The following is an 18825-nucleotide window of genomic DNA, read 5'->3' on the forward strand; positions in this document are numbered from 1 at the left end:
CGCAGCGGCCGCCCCAGTTTCCTTCTGAGGCTATTCAGAGCGGCTTACAAAGAGAGCTTTAAAAGGCAGGCGCACAGTCATGCTCATGGAGGGCTCTACACACTTGCAGTCGGTCTCTTTGGCGTAGCATGCCGTTTATCCAGAGGGACCTGGCGTAACAACGGCTGGTGTGATGTGCGCACTGCACCTCACTCCAATGACTACTGTCACGGTAATATCTGTGAACCAAGACTGACGTCACTGGGCAACGCCCATCATAGATATCTGTAAACCGAGACAGCCCGGGCACTCTTGATCGCACAGGGGTATTAATTAATGAAAGTGTTCTTGGGTCATTTTCCTTTGCTCAGAAAGCTTTGTGCTCTGGCTAGGCCCCATATGGTAGCCCGCCGTGTGTTCCAGATCGTTCAGAGGTCCCACCACATTGGCGTTAGGTTCTTTTCGCTTGCTCTGAGGACCCCACACCTTTGACGAAACCCACTATGTTGGCCTGCCGCGACACCCTCGTCGCTCAGGTGCCGTCCCTTTTGGTCTTGGGTTTTCCCATATTCAAGCAGGGCCTACACCGCTGACGAGGACCTAAATCTTAATGATAATACTTGGTGCTTGACGTCTCATTAACTGACAGAGACACTTCGAGACGGCTGCATTTATTAGGTGCCATGTGGGACGCGATGGCGCCGTGGCCCGGGCCCGAACCCCAGGCCGGCAAGTCCAGAGTCGAGCTCCCTAACCCTTAAACCGCCACCGCCCGGACCTAAACCTTGATCGGCCGGGGCCCTCCACAAATGTCGTGGACCCTTCCGATGACGTCAGAATGATCTCATGCTGTCGCCGAAAGCCCCACGTGTGCTTGCGGGCGCCAGGGCGTTTCGCCTGCTCGTGTGTGTTGGCCATACTTAATTACTTCACGTTCACAAGTCCGAGATTACAGGATGATTAGCTGATCGCGTCGACCAGCCGGCGAGGCATAAATTGATTAGAAATTGTGTTCGTGCTTGATTTTAATGGTTCTTAGCAGCCAACCTTGATTTATTGTGTCATGTTTTTTCCGAGATGATTAACCTCAAATGGCAGGATCCACCATGATGTGGGGAAATGAACAAGCTCCATGAATTTGTATAGGCAGCACACCCAGTGTCTAGGCCTCCGCGGTGTCCGTGAAGTTAGTAATTTATTCAGTGATTCATTCAGCGACGAGTTCCGATTTTCTGAAAAAGTCTCAAGGTGAATTATGGCACGAGAACATTGAAAATGACTTTTACATGAATCACCTGAGGACCTTTTTTCGGAGAACTCGGAACTCGTCACTGAAAAAATCGCTGAATAAATCGCCAACTTCACGGACATGCTTGCGCGCAGTCCCCCCGCTTCCCGGATCCCGAATAAGAAGGTTCCCCAATAAAGAAATGGCATGCGTAAGAACATTAAATTTGACAGCCAGAATCCGAAGATTTTTGGGGCAGGGAGCCCTAAACTCGAGCGGTCCACAATGTTGCGTGGCCTCATCCTTGACAAAATCCAGGATGCACTGCTGCCATGTATGCGTGGGTCTTCCGGACAAAAGGCTGGTCCAGCACTACACTCAGCAACCTCAAGGAGGAACACGGCGCCAGACATGGAGCTCCACGCGACTCCCGTCAGCCGGTGGATATCGTTCTCACCCGGGGTCCCCCTGGGTCCCCCTGGGTCCCTGAGAGCCGAAAAGTCAAGCCTTTTAACCTGCTCAGAATATCGCGCGGTGGGACAAAAGTAAACCTCACAGGACCGCGTGCCGGGCACATATCAGCCGACTCTCGACGGCAGTGTGACGTCAGTGGTATTCAATGCGAGGTTCGGGTGTTCTGACGTTCTCCCGGCTCCGACGGACTACATCTCGTTGTTCGTTCCATAGCTGACCCGAGCTCTGGGTCATCACATAACAACGAGCACGCCGGTTTGACGCTGGGTCAATGTTACGAACGGAGCAATGTTCATTTCCCGCTTGGGTCGTAGCTTCATCTGAAATTGGCGCTCCCATCTTTCCTGAACTTTGGGAAAAAGGTGGGCTGAACTCAGGAAGAGGCACACTCTTTGTATTTTTGTGGCAGGTTAGACATTTTTCCTGCTCAGCACCCAAATTATTTCCCGAATCTTTACCCGTCTTTATCTTTCTTTCCGCCCGCCCATCCCGATGCCCGATGGGCATTCCGCCCATCTTTACCGCCACATCTCACGCACCCACACACGCAGCCAGCTTGTCATTGGCTGCAGCAGCCGCGCAGAACGGCCTGACCCCTGTAGCGTCACGCGCACCCTTTGCCCCCCGCTGCTTTCGACACTGGAGGACGCCCCTGGGACGTCCAGCTGAGCTGGATCAGCTGACTGGACAGGAGCCTGTATCTGGAGAACGTGCGAAGGCACGACCTGCGCGTGGGGCAACGTTTGGTGCTAAATACCGCCTCGGTGAGCGGGACAGAAAATGCTGAGTAAGGAGTCCCAGATAGGACGTATTGTTTGACCGACTGGCGTGAAGAGGTCAGCTGGCAACTGGCCAACGGGTTCGACCCATACCACGGCAGCCGTGCTGTAGCATTGTGCGGCAGGTAAAACACCGCAGTCCTGTGCTCGGAAAAAGGAAAAAAAACGCCGTAATCAGTTAAAACTGGGCGGCACTACTTAGATGATGGGTTCATGAGACACGCAACAAGCATTGCTTAGCGAGTGTTTTGAGCTCAACGCCCCCATGCAAACCATTTAAGCAAATTGATGCACGGATGCACGCTTAACACGCGCCCGGGTGGCCGGATGGATAACCTTCCCTCGAATGGGGTTGGGGGGTTGGGGGAGGTGGGGCGAGGGTCAGTTTGACCCTTTTGAGATCTCAGGAACTAAGAGAGCTAGAGACACTAAATTTACGGGGTGTGTTGACCTGTACCTAAACTCACTCTGGTCAAGATTTGAGGTTCCTAGGTCATGACCTTCGGGTTAAATAAGGTAAAACGAGGTCAATTTTCAGGTTGGTCTCCGAAGTGCCCGCAGAATCTAGATACCTGTTCTAAGCAAAAGGTCATGTGATTATTTAAAGTCAGTGACCTTATTTGACCTTTCGAAGGTTGTGGTGACCAAAATCATACAAGACCGCCTTGGGTATTGCATTTCAATAAGCGGCAAAGATTACGCCATGCAGTATGTTCCCAGAAAACAAAATATTGACCTGGGTCATTTTAGGTCAGTGACCTATTCCGACGTTTTGAAAGAGCATGGGAGGTGTATAACGCAGTTACTGTTACCAATAAATTTGGAATGATTACCAGAAACTAACCAATACAGCAAGCCTTAGAGTACTAAAACAGATTGGCTTTGATCTTGGCCTATCCTTCTAAACTGACCTTAGGTTGATCTAAGTTGTTGATTCAAATGTTGCGTTTCCTGAGAAAGTATCTCATAGATATATGGTGCCGTGTAACACTCCGTTGTTGCATCATATTTAACGATTCCCTAGAAATTGACTTCGTAGGATCCATGGTCTGACCTTGACCTGCCACAGGTGAGTGACCTTAGAAAGCTCATCTAAATTTTCAGTACCAAATGATCCGCTATTCAAGGGTTTACAACTGTGCAAAATTTCGCGCGACTGAACCTCGCCGTTCGGAAACCATTCTGGAAAAACCTTCGGGGGGTGGGGATCAATTTGACCCCCGAGTGCGTGCTAATTATGAATCATCAAAATTCCAGGCGTGTACGACACGCATCGGTTTGTGGCATTGGCCATTGCGCGAACTGCCAACATACCACTGTATCCGGAACGATGGATCAGGCTGTAACTGAGATCTGGATGCCCAATTGACATTTACAACTGAAATTAGCCATGTTAACCGGCGATTAACCGTAGCTACAGGTGGCTTGATGTGCTTGCCAGACCAAACTTCCCGACCGTGATACTGGCTGGAAGTGATCAGATCACTCGAAAACAGTCCTATTTTGGAATTTTAGACGCCCTCAGTGACAACGGCCGAGTTATCGTAAAGAGCAAATACCCTGAGTGCTAAACTGGTGACATTGAGCTGAGTTTCGCACTCACGAGGTTTTCGCAGATTGATCTCCCTGATTTGAGCCACAGTGCACGGTATTCGAAAAAGGTCATCAAAATAGCGACATTGTCCCCTTCTCGCCTGGTGACCGCCAGTAGGAGAGCATCAAAGCTCCCTACTGTCCTATAGACGGGGCACTCGCATGCAATGCGAATATGTAGTTTGCTTCACGCTCCTATCTTCTTTGTTATCCGATACCTGACATGAATCCTTGTAATTGCTTAAGGCGAAAAAAATCGAGGCTTACGCGTACCCAGGAATGACCGACCGTCAAACTCCGGGCTCTGGGCTCCGGGCTCCGTGCTCCGGGCTCCAGGCTCCGGGCTGCAGGCTCCGGGCTCCGGGCTCTGGGCTCCGGGCACCGGGCTCCGGGCTCCGGGCTCCAGGCTCTTGGCGCCGGGCTCCGGGCTCCGGGCTCCAGGATCCAGGCTCCGGGCTCAGGAATCTTGAAACAACCAAGCTGCTGCTAAATCGGAGTGGAATCGATTCCGTCAGCATTTTATCGTGAGTCAGAGTTGGATTTGAGCCAGCCAAGTCATAGTTGGCTGTCGTCTGAAATATGGAATGAGTCGACTGAAATATTAAAGTAGGCGACGAGGTATATTCGCAGTCTGACGGCTTCAACCCGCAACGAAAACATTGTGGTCACGTGTGACCAATCTCTGCCGAACTAAATGCCGTATTTTGACTACAAAGAAGCTCATGGAACGTGCTATCTCCTGAACTGTTGTCATCGGAATCGATTCAGTCATTGAACCAAATCTCCTTTATTCGGGACAAGATTGGATTCATTGCCTTGCTGTGCCGTTTTGAGGTAGAGTCGGAATTAATCCCATGCGCTATGTTTCAGAATCAGTTGCTCGTGCTCTTCTCAGTCCAGAAATGTGACTCTCGTGTGTCTGTCACTGATTCGCATGGTTACATCGGAAAGCACGGTTGTAACGAAAGCTGAACCAATTTTGATTATCTTTTGAAGCTCTTTCGCGATTTACGAACTTAGCGTTTCGCTTGTGAACAGTAGACGTGCTAACCGTATTTTGTTTCGATTGCAATTTTGCAGAGAAAGTCACTCCTGAGTTTTTGATCAGACAACTTGCATACAAGTACCCAAAAACCTACGGCACAAATTATGAATCACCACGTTTCCTCTCACTAAATGCTGCATGAAACCATGGCCTTCAAATAATGCACTGAAAACCGATTTTGGCGCGCCGTCGACGCGAGCAATTTCTTGCGCGTTGTAGAACAACATCGTGCGTTCCCGATTTTCTTACTTACGATCTTCCCGGTCTTCTTCTTCTTCCTTTTTTCGTATCTTCCTGATTTTTGCTGCCAGCATAATGCCACATGCGTAATAATGCATGCCATTAAGGGGGGGGGAGGGCGTAACGCCAGCGGATGATCTACCCGCGCGACCCTGGATTCAAAAAGTCGAAAGGCTCCGTCGAAGACAGTGCTACCCGAAATTAAACCAGCTTTCCCCGCCGCGTCCAGTGCAGTTGTATCAGGTCGGCCCGGGCATATCCTGGCAGAACCGGGCCACAAAATATAAAGAACTGTTCCGCTTCAAGTACAACTAGATAACATCATGGACGAGCTGGTAATCTAATATCAATGTATGGAACCGTGATGCTTGTAGCTAATAACATGTCAATGTCGAACTCGGGTCAACAAGTCTTAGGTATCAGCTGATTAGAGATATCGAAAGTTCCAGGTAAAGCTTGAATACTGCCAGTTTCTAATATAGCAACGGGCCCCAATCCCCCGGGACGCATGACATTCATCCCTTAGCAGCGTTTTGCTCTTGTACATATCACGTTTTGATGGCTGCTGACATCTGGCGTCGGAATAGTAAGCTAGCAGTGTGCTTATGATCACCAGGTGGCAAACTTGCCTAGGTTTTGTATCTTTTTTATGACGTCATATGCTTTGATCTGCAATGTTCAGCACATAAGTTAAGTTGATTTGCTAATAAGTTCCAAATATCAGCAAAAATTACGTTTTAAAATTTTGAAGACCTTTTTACATGCACCATTATCGGACCAGACATCAAATCCCACATTGTATTAGACTCGACGGGTCCCTGGGCGTTACCTTGGCACCGCGTCGTGGCGTTGTTGCTCAGGCGGCGTCGAAACCGGTGCCGGTCGCCTGCGTGTTGGACTGGCTGTTCGCAGCCAGGTTGGTGGTGCGGGGAGCTGCGGTGAATTTGGTGCAGGTGGAAGTACCTAGTGTGACAGACAGGCTGGATTTACGCTGGAAAGGACTCGTCGTGCACTTGTGTAAATATTGCGGCACGGTTACCGCCAAAATCCCAGCTAACTACCGGTCCGCTTTTACGCTTGTGAGATCCCTTCCGATGATCTGATCGCTGGGAGCTCACCTGTTGGAACTCCTGCAAGATAGGTATCCTGAAAGGTATGTATGATTGGTCGACCTCGGGGTCTGGTGGACATTTAGTAATGCTTTTTGTCTCTGAAGCGCGTTTTGGTCATTTACATGTGTAATGCCTGCACCTGTCTGCGATATGCTTTAACAAGTGCTATGTAACCTGCTCCTCACATTTCAGATGCAGGATTTGGGACCAACAGAATCTAATTTTTGGTTGTTGGCAGTCAGCAGTAGGTACACTTTCTAAACATTTGATGAGTGGGCTTGTTTTGCTAGGAGCAACTTGTAAGCTCAATAACACCAATATGAAGCTGTCTGCTTTGGTTGTAAACAACTTTGCACATTTGTGGAAGCACATTCTCATCAGCAAAATGCATCTTACTTAGCTAGCTGCCATAGTTTTTTTGGGGAGGCCATAAGTTGTAGCAAGCTGTGAGATGACTTTTAGTGCAACAGGTAGCAAGCATCACCCACTGGCATTTGAGATTACTACAGCTTGAGTCAGATGTTGTAACAACTTCCACCTGTTAAAAATTCATGTTCACCTTGATGACTAGTGGCACAGCAACTAGCCAAAGATATTTGGATGCAACTTCAGCATGTATCAGAATGTGAAAAATTGTAGTGTTGTGGTTAAATGCAAGGTACTTTTGCATCTTGCTTCATAACCTTACACTACACATGATCTCTGCACCATCCATAATAGGTATTTGTGATATCAGTTTGGCAATTGGGAGTCTGACGCTGCAGATTGATTGATGTGAATTGCTGGGGACACAGTGCATTGTGACAGTGGTGAGGAAAACTGCTGCTATTTAGCTACTATGTCTGTGTTTTTGGTACCATGGAATTTTTACTTTTGGCATCCCATGAAAATGGATGAGTTTTTTAATTGGAAACATGATTGTGATAGTTTAATGAGGAAGGAAACTGGTCAACAGCTATTGACATGGTTTGTGAATCACTCAATTGGCATACCCTATGCAGGCATGTTTTGTGCTTCAAAGCTTTAAAATTTTGTGAGCACAAAACAGATTTGATGTCCACATTAAAGTGCATATGTTTTTTGTTGTAACTCTGTGCAAACTGTCACTATTTTGCAAAACAGTCATTATAATTGCCACTAAAGTTTTGTCTGAATGTACATAACAGTAATCATGTGATCTGGACCACACATTTGTGTCACTTTGCATTGCAATTATGTCATGTCCAATGTCCCCACCATCATGTGTGACTGTTGTTTGGGTAATGTGCTGCACAACTGCAGAAGCCAATACATCATCTGTTGATGTTTCATGATTATAAGCCAGCTGTTGTGACCACTATTGGTGACATGTATGGGCCAGTGATGCACAGCCATGTGCTGGCTATTTCCAAGGTGTGTTTGCCAGCCGGACGCCCGACCGATGAGCGTGCTCCACGCAAGCCCCTGGGGGGGGGGGGGGGGGGGGGCACGCCGCCCATCCCCGTAATCACGGCCGCTATTCTGTGGCTGAGGTCTGCCCGTTGCCTCTGACGAGCATGCACCGCTGGTATTCGTCGCCGCTCCGACGGTCGTGTGTCACCCTGGGCGACCGGCACCCCCCTCACATCCCCCCTGACGGCCGCTGTCCGGTTCCAGGCCTGCACCATGTTCAAGTTCATGCGCGGGAAACAGCATCCGGTGCCGGCGGAGCGGCTGCGCCAGCAGAAGGAACTCTTCCGATACGCCAAGGTCGGTCCGGCGCCGGCGCCGGCGCCCGTCGGCGGCGCCGTGACGGCGCGTCACTTGTCGCACGCGCGTGACGCGTGACGTGTCGGGGTGAGGTGGAGGGCTGGGGCCGGCCGCCGGGCGTCACGGCATCTCCGCTGCGGGGTTGGGGTAGGGATGTCTGGGACCAGCTGGGCTGGGTGTCGTGGGCGAGCCGGTGAGAAGTGGCGAGAGAGCGGACTGTGAGAGTCGTGGGAGGGGCGCGGTGAGCTCCCGGTTTCTTGTTCACCACGCCCACACGAGCCCGTGTGAAGATCGGATGGTGTTGGCGGAGATGCGGGGTCAGGGAGAGGGTGGGGACGCACGCGCCGTCAAAAGAATGGAAGAATGCACTTTCCGTGCCGACCAGTCACTTTCCCGGTTGATCGTCGTGTCCTCTCAGAGATGCAGCGCGGCGCCGCGTGGCGGTCGTGGTGCGCACGTGCGGCGAACTCACGCTGCTGAACACGCGCCCAACACAAACACGTGCCGATTACCGTCTCCCGCGGCTCTGAACTGAACGTTGTTGGAATGCGACGCGGAACTGGGCGGGATGTCCCGCGGTGTGTTTCTCCAGCGCATATCTCCAGTTTCATGCCGGCTCCACTCATCGCGACGGGCGCAGCACCGGCCACCAGTCTGGTGGTGGGCGTGCGGGTGCCAAGAGTCGCGGCCGGATCAACCGGCGAGGGCAGGCGCGGGCACCTCCGGGGCGCCGCCGAGATGCCATTAAGTGGAGGAGCTGATAGTGCGGTGGTTAAGCCACGCATCTGGGAAACCAGACGTGCGGAGTTCGAGCCTCCGCTGTGCCCGCCCTCTCTGCCACGGTGAGAGGCAAGAGCGCCCTGTAGCATCAACGGATGAGTGCGCCGTAAAGCCCCAACGGCGTCGAGGCGCTGCTCAGTATGTGCCCGGCGTTTGGCGGGCACGCCGCGGGCGGCGATCGGCGCGGTCTCGGGGATTTCTGAAGGGCCTTCAAGGTCGCGCTGCACCGGCTCGCTGCGAGCTTTCCTTTTCTCGCCGGTGAAAAGGCACGCTTGAGCGCGGATTCGGAGCCGGGCGACGTTGCACGGTGAAGCTGCGGCGGCCGTCGGCGGGCTGGGCTGGTAGGCTTGCGCTCGCCACAGCGAGGTCTGCTGTACACGTCTGTCTGTCTGTCTCGCGATGTCTGTAACATCGCCACGGCGAGGTCTGCTGTACACGTCTGTCTGTCTGTCTCGCGATGTCTGTAACATCGCCACGGCGAGGTCTGCTGTACACGTCTGTCTGTCTGTCTCGCGACGTCTGTCACATCGCCATGGCGATGTCTGCCGTGCTGCGGTAGGCCCCCGCGCCGGGGAATCAGCCACGCGGACCGCAGGGTCGGGGACGATGCCAGCGCCGTCCTCAGCGGCGTTCGGGACGGGGATCGGTCGGCCTCTCGCGCTCAGTGGTGCGGAGGCCGGATCGGCAGTGTTCACTGACGTGTCGGTATGGGAGATCCGGCGGGCGGGGGAGCACTCAGCATTGCCGACTTCAGAGACCGGAACGGGCGTCTGCTACACCCACAGAAGACCACGCCATTACCCACGGCTGCTCGCGACACGCCGGGCCCCTTTGTAACACTCCGGCGCCAGCACAGGACGCCGCCGGCCCGGTCTTGGCTCGTACCCTGCCGCCGGCTCCCCGCTGTGAGGCTGATCGAGCCCCGCCCTCCCCGCCCCCCGGCGCGCTGACCGCCGCGCCGGTGGAGGGTGAATGGACCGTCACGGCTAGAGGGGGACGGGCAGGGGTGTGGCGCCGGCGGGGCATGCTCACCATCGCCGCCTCACACCGCCAGGTGGAGGGGATGGGCAGAGGCACGCTCACCTCACCGCTTCACACCACCGGTGGCGAACAGGAACTCGCCGCCGCGGGCCGAGCTGAACGCACGCGGCCCGCCGTCGGCCACCGTTCAGCTGAACGGCACGCGGCTCCGCCGCCGGCGTGTGTGCTCGGGACCAGCGTATCATGTTCGCGGCCCGCATCCGGTGTCGTTTTCAGTAAACGGTGATGGGCCGCCAGCCGCATGAACCGTTAGTCACATGCGCAGTGCTTCGAAGTCATCCGTGCTCGGGTCGGCCGCACCAGCTCATCGCACTCAACGCCGCGAGCAGATTTTCTTCTCCGCGCGACTGGGTGTGCGTCTAACGTCGAGAGCCTCCACTTCATGGAGTTGCCGCCGGGCGTCCCCCCGATTCGTTCATTCTGCCGTGCCCCGCGCGCGTTGTTGTGTCACCTGCCGAAACGGCGCGCTCAGGTGCTGCTCCGCCGGTGATTGGCCGCCCGAGGGCCCTTGCCCGGGGAGCGCCCGCCGCGCGCTCCGTTCGACAGCCACACTCGGAGTTAGACAGCCGCACTCGGAGTTAATCTGGCAAAGTGGCGCGGCGCGCCGGCCGCCGCGTAATCACGTCGCCGGCCGGCTGGAGGCTGCTCGTTTGTAACTGCCACCGGGTCCGCGACGCAGGTGTGCTTAAAAGCCGCCGCTCGAGCGGAACTGGGGAGCAGGGCGCCGCGGGCGGGCGCGTGGGCAAGCGCGCACCGCTCCGACCCCGTGCACGTGGCCGGCGTGCGTTGCCATGACGACGGTTGCACCGTTGGCGTCAATCGATGGCGCCGATGCGGGGACGCGGACGCGGCCTCCGGCGCGCCGATTGCGACGGTGGCTGGGTTGATAATTACCTGTGACGCGCGCGCGGCGTGCTGTCACGCTGGGGCGGTCTGTTCGGCAGACCGAGGCGCCCGCGGGCCGCGGGTCGCAGGCCGGGGCGGCAGGCGTGCCGCCGACTCAGCTGAGTCGGCGGGGCTCGCACGGGGCGTGCGGACCGTTTCCCACAGACGTCCGGATGCACCGCGTGGGGAGCCGCCGCCGGCTCATGTCGGCTGTTGCATGGTGCTGCCCGCATTCCGTCCTGCCTTCGGCAGCTCCCTTGCGTCGGACATTTCCGCTGTCCTGGACACCTCCCTGCCCCGGGGGCCTTCCCTGCCTCGCGTGGCCTTCCGTGGCCCGAGGGCCTGCTGTGCTCCGGGTGCCCCCCTGCCTCCAGCGGCCTTCCATGCCCCAGGGGCCTCCACTGCTCCGGGCGCCTCCCCTGCCCCGGGTCTTCCCTGCCCTAGGGGCCTTCCATGCCCCGAGGGCCTGCCGCATCCCGGTCACCTTCCCCGGTGGTCCTCCGGCGCCGTCCGTCTGGTGTCGCGACCGTCGCAAGCTCGGCCGGTGCCGCTCTGCCGCGGACGACACCACCCCGCGTCGTGTCCCGGTGCCTCCTGGCCTCGGCCCGGTGTCGTGTCCCGGTACCCCCCCGGCCTCGGTCCGGTGTCGTCTCCCGGTTGCCCCCCACTCTGTCCTCGGCCCAGTGTCGTCTCCCGGTGTCCCCCTACTCTGTCCCCGGCCCGGTGTTGTGTCCCGGTGCCCTCTGGCCTCGGTCCGGTGTCGTCTCCCGGTGCCCCCCACTTTGCCCTCGGTCCGGTGTCGTGTCCCGGTACCCCCTGGCCTCGGTCCGGTGTCATCTCCCGGTGCCCCCCACTCTGCCCTCGGCCCGGTGTCGTCTCCCAGTGCCCCCTGGTCTTGGTCGGTGTCGTCTCCTGGTGCCCCCCCCCCCCCGGCCTCTGTCCGGTGTCGCTACCGCACGGTCCGGCATCACGCCTCGGCCGGCGCGTGATGCCGCGCCTCCACCGGGACGCGGGACGGTGGACGGCTCGGTGGACCTCACAGCCACTCTGCAGTCGTGTCCTCCGGGCCAGGCGCTCTGACGCCCTCATCGGCGGATCTGGCGAGGGCGAGAAGGAAGTCCCCCAAAGAGCCCGGGGAGACACCTCGAGAGCGATCCGAGGCGGCTTTTTTATCTTCAGACTTGACTGGCGCAGTTGTCGCGGCGGCCAGGACGGGCCTTTCCGGAGGGACTTCGCCGCATGCGTCCGTGGCCACCCTCACTCTCTCCTTCCTTCACATTAGGCGCGCTTGGCATAGCAAGGAGACCGCAGTCGTGGCTTGGAGCTCAGCTCCTGGAGCCTGCTGCAAGGCGCGGCGAGCCTGTGCGGTCCCGGCCGGCCCGGGAATCGTGTGGACGAACTGCTGTCAGTTACGGACAAAGCCGGGAGGGTGTGACGTGTCACCAGCGGCCATCAAGGCGACGCCGCTCAAAGGGGGTTTGCGAGTGGCTTGTGCGTTCTGCAAGCCTCATGCTGTGTGCGCTTTTGCCCCCCCCCCCCGCCCCTCCGGCTGCACGTCTGTGTTCCGTTGCACCGGGGGACGGCAAGCTGTGCACGGTGGAGTTCGGACGGCGCTGGTCGCCCATGGGAAAGGTCAGCTGACGCAGGACTGCTGTGGGCTGTGTTCGCGGCGGGTAAATATGCAGCACGACACATGTACATTTTGGCGCCATTTACGCGGGCTCCATGCTCCAACCCGTGCTGGGGAAATACAGGAAGGCACCGGAATTCTCAGCGACAGATTTCAACGGCATGCACACGGTGCCGTTAGATCAGTTTCCGTCACACTTTTGGCGCAACAGGCTCCGGTTCCCGCCACGCTTCTGGCACAACAGGCTCCATGCTACGCTGGCGTAAACGCTGACAATCGCGGCGCAAACGGGACCGGCGATCGTGGGCGCTGACCGCAGGGCGCAGGCGTGGCGCGCGGTCCCCAGTCCCCGGTCCCTGGTCCCCGGTCCCCGGTCCCCGGTCGTCGGCCCCTGGTCCCCGTTCCCCGGTCCCCGGGCCCTGGTCCCCGGTCTCCGGTTCCCGGTCCCCGGTCCTCGGTCTTCGGCCCCTGGTCCCCGGTCTCCGGTCCCCGGTCCCTGGTCCCTGGTCTACGGTCCCCGACCGCCGGTCCCGGCCACCGGTCGGGGACCGTAGGTCTCCCGCAGGTACGGGGACCGTGCCGGTCTCCGGTCACCGACCGCCGTTCCCCGTTCCGTTCCGTCCCCGTTCCGTTCCGTTCTGTTCCGTTCCGTCCCGTCCCCGTTCCGTTCCGCCCCGTTCCCGTCCCCGTTCCATCCCCGTTCCGTTCCCGTTCCCGTTCCCGTTCCCGTTCGCGTCCCCGCCCCATCCCCGTCCCGTCCCCATCCCCACCCCCGTCCCCGTCCCCGTCCCTGCCCCAGTCTCCGGTCTCCGGTCTCCGTGTCCCGTGACCGCGTCCCGTCGGCGGCTCGGCCGATGGCCGCCGCGTTGACGCGGCCGGCCCTGTTACCCGTTCGTCGGCGGGCGCCAGCGCGTCACGTGACGCGCCCGCCGCGTGACGCTGCCGGCGTCACGTGGCCGCTAACGGGAGAAAGGCGAGGCGCTGAGCCGGCGGCAGAGCGGTAGGGCACGGACCGGGTGTGCACGGGGCCGCTGCAGAGACGGTGCAGAGCGGTCCAGCTATAGAGCAGCCGCTGCAGAGCCGGTCCGGGCGGGGGTGCGGCTCCCGTGTGCCGGCCCGCCGTAAACGGCTGATTCATGAGGGCAGGCACAGGAGACACCGCCGCCGGGTGGGTACCGTACCGCGCCGGTGCGGTACAGAGCCGGTGTGGACGGGTCAGTACCGGAGTAGCAGCTCCATGTTGAAAGCTGACGAGAGAATCCCGTTTTTTTGCGCATTTTGGCGGTGGGTTCAGTCACTTTTCCCGCTAAACCGCTAATGTATGTTGCGAAACTACACCTTTGGTCAGTGTAGACGGGTACTGCACTGGCGCTGGTGTCATGGTGGTCGTCCCACCCACGACGCCAGCCTGCCTCCACGAAGATACCACGGTCTGAGCGCGAGGAGTACCTTATATGACGCACAGTGTCTGACCGTCCCACCTATTACTCTTCTTTGGCGATGAATATTTAGCTACCAAATGCGCGGTGTTTTGACAGATCCCCGCCATATTGGCCACGCTCCGGGGCGCATGCCGAGCGGCAGCCTGTCCCGCGGCCCGCTTTGAACCCGCGCTCCCACGCTGGCAGTGATGAGAAGGAACGCGCGTGTGCTGCACCCGCACCGCCGGGCGAGAGTCAACAGCGCGGCTCCGACGTCCGGTGCGAGTGGAGCACGCCAGGGACCGGGTCACCGGCGACCGGTCACCAGGTCATCGGGACCAGGTCGTTAGGTCGTCAGGACCAGGTCACCAGTCCCGGCGCCCAATGGTGTGCCCTGACCTGCCTCGCGTGGGACGCCGGTGACCGTCGCGCCGGGGTGGGGACGCGTCCCTGGCACGCCCCAGGTGGGTGGTCACCAGCAGGGCCGTCCAGCGTGTCAAAATGCAAGATGTTGAGCAGGAGATGACATCTTTCGCGGACGATTGTCGGCTCTTAGTTTTGGGCTCTTCGTGTGATTCTCTGGCTTCCATTGCTGAGCAGAGTGAACCGTCAGCTGATTACAGCAGCATTGGTCGCTTTTGCGAGTAGACGTCAATCTCCACGGCACGTTTTGCTGCGGTGATTTTGACTCAGTGGAGGTGCGGCCGATGGCAGTGCCGCGGTGGTGGATCACCTTCGGTCGGGCTTCCCCAGCGGCCGTCTCGCCCGCAGCAGATCCTCGGCAGATCCGCCGCGATCGGCGCCCCGTCCGCATGACGAGATAGCGGCCGGTCGTCTGGGCGCGGCGCGCCTTTCCTCCCATTGTGGCGGGTCGTGACCGGTCCGGTCGCTGACCTCGGCGACCCCGGTGGACCCCGGCCCCGCAGCGCCGGTCACGACCCAAACCCGGCGCCGGCCGGCCGGCCGGCGGCGTCGCCTTACGACCCTGACCGGCGCCGGGCGATGACGTCACCGACCGTCGGTCTGCTGACGTCACCGCCTGCCGGGCGGGTGACGTCAGCGGTCTGACCTGACGCCGGAGGGCGCCGCGGCGACGGCGACCGCCGGCCGGTCGCCCAACACCGCCTGCCGGGCGGGTGATGTCAGCGGTCTGACCTGACGCCGGAGGGCGCGGCGGCGGCGGCGGCCGCCGCCGCCGCCGGTCCAGCTCCGCCTCCGGTCCGGTTTTTCTCGCCGCCCTCGCGTCGCGCCGCGCCGCGGGTCGTTAGCGGCGAGTTTCGCGGCCCGGCGGACGGCCCGATGGCCTTTGGCGACGCGCCGCCGCCGGTCGGTTTTGCTCGGTCAACCAAGTGGCACCCGGGCGGCCGGCCGTCGGCTAAACGCCGCGCTCCGGCAGGTGGGCACGGCGCAGGCGGCGCAGAGAACGGCTGGGGTTAACAACGAGACGGCACCGCGCCGTACCGTGCCGCGCCTTGCCGTGCCGCGCCGCGCCGCGCCGTGCCGTGCCGTGCCGTGCCGTGCCGTGCCGCGCCGTGTCGTGTCGTGTCGTGTCGTGTCGTGTCGTGCCGTGCCGTGCCGTGCCGTGCCGTGAGGGTTCGATCGCACGTGGCGTGCTGTGACGTGCTGTGTTTGATCGCACACGTGGCGAACGGAGCGACGCGGAGGACACGTGCGTGCTGGGGTCCGGTGAGCGTGACCCCACGCGGGACGACCGCGGACCGCCCTGACCTCTCTGTCCTGTCCCCTGGTGTGAACCCGCCAACCGGTCGGCGGGAGCATCGCTTCCCCGTGCGTCCAGCGCCGCGCCCGGGCGCGCGGCCGGCCGACCCCTGCGACCCCGCCCCGGGGCCACGCCCGTCGCGCCGCCCCCGGGCCGACCGTCGGGCGGAAGCAGGCGGCCCGTGCCACTCGGCTAATCACCAGCCGCACTCTGCGCCGCCATTGTCTCACCGTTCCGGCGGCGCTTCAAAAGCGGCGCCGGACGCCGCCGGCCGAGAGTGGCGCGCCGGCGGGGCCGCCGCGCAGGACCGGACCTCGCTCGGGAGCGTTCCGTCCGCGCGCGGGGGCCGTCGACGGCCACGACGCGTCGATCGCGACGCCGGCGCTCGGGGCCGTCGGAGTCGTCGGCGTCGGCAGTGCTGGCCGTCGCGGCACCCGTCGACGGGCGGACTCACGGTGCCGGGCGGCGTGAGTCGTGAGTCGTGAGTCGTGAGCGGTGCCGTGAGTCGTGAGTCGTGAGCGGTGTCGCGGTGGGTTGGCCCCGCAGCGAGCGTGGCGGCGCCGTGCAGCCGGTCTGCAGGAGGGGGCGCCGGCGCGCCTGCCGCCATGCGGAGTCTGGTGCAGAACGTGCGGCGCCGCACCCACTCGACGATCGAGGAGGGCGGCCGGTGCGCGCCGGTGTTCGACCTCACCCCGGTAAGGAACAGAGCACTGACGGCGGTGCCCCGTCTGGCCCCGCCGAGGGGAACGGGGGGGGGGGCGGAGGGCCGCCGACGGCGGCTGACCCCGGCCGGGCGCCGGGCGCCGAGCGGGGCGTGGCCGGGCGGACGGCCGCCACCTATCGACGGGTGTCCCGCCCCGTGCTGTGGTGGAGCCGGGCGGCTGCCGGGCTTCGGACACAAGCCTCGCCGTCGCCGGCGCCGCCGCCGGCCGAGGTGCTGACGGACGTGGCGGATGAGCGTCGGCGAGGCCGGTCTGGCCGGGCGCAGAACTGGTTTGCACGGGCGCCGCGGCGCCCGGCGTGAGTCACCGCTCCGGCCCAGCTGAGCGCGGCCTGCCGCGCGCGGCGCCGTGCGTCACCTCCCGGTCCGCTCCGCGCCATCACACGGCCCGCTGCCGGCGCTGTCCGCCTGCAGCGCCGCGCCACGCGCCCAGAGCATCGGCCTGCCCGCGGCCAGCCGTGAGTCGCGTGTTGTCGCCGGGCACAATGCCTGTTTACCGGCGGACAGTTATCGGCTGTCGCTGATATCAGCTGGACCGTATGGCGGTAATTGGCGGCATTTCGTGACGTCATTGGGTCGCACAGGTCCCGTCGCTGAGCACGAATGGGGACCGTGTGGCAGTGCGGTGGTGACACCGCGGGCAGTGTGGCGCCACAGAGGCTGTGGTTGACCACATAAATGTGGCGGACCATCATCAGCTGCTAGCACAGCGCCGGGATGGCGGGCCGACTGTGACTTCAGAGTACTGGTCCGTCGGGTGACTGACGTCGTCCGCGCTGTCGAAGGCGGCCCGGGGAACACCCTCGCTACGGACGCTCGGCTCGCGCGGCCCCGGCCCGCCCCGCACGAGCCAATGTCCGCCCTGTGGCCCCCGCAGCCGGCGCCGCTGCGTGCTGCGTCACCGGCCGGCGGCCACAGACGCGCCCGCTCTCCCCGGATGCGGCCCGCTCACGTTGTTGTTATCGCTCGTTGCGTCATTGATCCGATGATCGTCAGTCACTCGCGAGTGTGGTGCGGCGGGCGGGCGGACACCGTTGGTCGCTGGTCTGACGGTCGCGACCCCGGCACAGGTCCGGCGGCAGCCTCCGGCTCGGACTCGGGCTCGGGCTCGGGCTTGGGCTCGGGCTCGGGCTCGGGCTCGGGCTCGGGCTCGGACTCGGGCTCGGACTCGGGCTCGGACTCGGGCTCGGACTCGGACTCAGAGAACTGCCGGAGTCGGGCCTGTACGGAGCTGCAAAATGCTCTAGGCGTTTACGGCCCGGCGTTAGGAAGACAAAACAGGATGTCAGTAGCGGTCATATGGCGCAAACGTGAACGCACACCCACACACGAAGGCATGCCCGAGAAGTTTGAAACACAAAAAGCGGAGCAGCGAAGCGGCGAACAAATGGGCCTATATATTACGCGAGGGCAGGGCCCTGCGCGGGTGGCACTTCAAGGGACGACCAGGGGGGGGGGGGGGGGGCAGCCGTGACAGATCAGGCGGCAGCGAACTGTACCGCGGCGGTACGTGGCTACAAAGCCGCCCCCGGCCCATCTCCGTACGGAACCTGGACGCTTGTCTGAGTCGCACCTTACCAGGCACGACTGAGCGGTTCAGGGGGTCATGCTCTGCAGGGACGGTCCTTAGTCCGTCTTGGTCTGCAGGGAGAAGATTCATTCCGTCATGGTCTGCAGGGACGGTCCTCAGTCCGTCTCGGTCTGCAAGGACGGTCCTAAGTCCGTCTTGGTCTGCAGGGACAGTACTCATTCCGTCGTGGTCTGCAGGGACGGCCCTCAGTCCGTCTCGGTCTGCAGGGACGGTCTTCAGTCCGTCTCGGTCTGCAGGGTCGGTCCTTAGTCCGTCTTGGTCTGCAGGGGCAGTACTCATTCCGTCGTGGTCTGCAGGGACGGTACGCTTTCCAGATGTGTGGGACAATTTTCAAGCAGTTCTTTTTTCCGAATGGATGTTCATTCCTCCTTTCCCTTTTGGGGACGTCTCCCAGTCTGTCGTGAGATAGAGGAACGTCTCTCAGTTTGTCGTGAGATAAAAGAACGTCCCCCAGTTTGTCATGGGAAAAAGGGACCTTCCCCAGTCTGTCGTGAGATATAGGGACGGTTCTTAGCCCGTCTGATGGCACGTACACGATTGGTCCTCAGTTCGTCCAGTTGGTCCGGAACAGTTCTCACCGTCTCCGTTGGTACGGGGCGGGGCCGGTTCTCAGCCTGTCCCGCCGTGCCGGGCACGACCCTGGGTCAGGTCAGGCCGCCGCCGCCTGTCATCGGTTGTGGCCTCACAGGCGCCCGCCTCCCGGCCGCCGCCGGCCCATGGACAGTGTCTGGCGCTGACACACTGTGTGTTATCGCTGCGGGCTGTTTGTTTGCATCCGCGCCAGCTGACATGGCCGTCTGCTCCCGCTGATGGCCCCCTGCCGGCCGGCGGCGCAGACGAGGGCTGAAGGCAAGGGGA

General features: G+C 60.5%; 1 protein-coding gene across 1 annotated transcript in view; it reads left to right on the forward strand.

Moving 5' to 3' along the window:
- The first annotated feature begins 6194 nt into the window (after positions 1 to 6194).
- Positions 6195 to 18825, forward strand: part of l(2)gl (LLGL domain-containing protein l(2)gl) — a 62959-nt gene continuing 50328 nt past the window's right edge. Inside the window, exons 1-2 of the mRNA XM_037238245.1 lie at positions 6195 to 6491; positions 8086 to 8178. Of these exons, the coding sequence (XP_037094140.1) occupies positions 8095 to 8178 (84 nt within the window). The 5' untranslated portion in view covers positions 6195 to 6491; positions 8086 to 8094. The remainder of the gene's footprint in view (positions 6492 to 8085; positions 8179 to 18825) is intronic.

The sequence above is a fragment of the Pollicipes pollicipes genome, unplaced genomic scaffold (assembly GCF_011947565.3).
Source record: "Pollicipes pollicipes isolate AB1234 unplaced genomic scaffold, Ppol_2.1 Scaffold_7262;HRSCAF=8765_pilon_pilon_pilon, whole genome shotgun sequence".
Taxonomy (NCBI): Eukaryota; Metazoa; Arthropoda; class Thecostraca; order Pollicipedomorpha; family Pollicipedidae; genus Pollicipes; species Pollicipes pollicipes.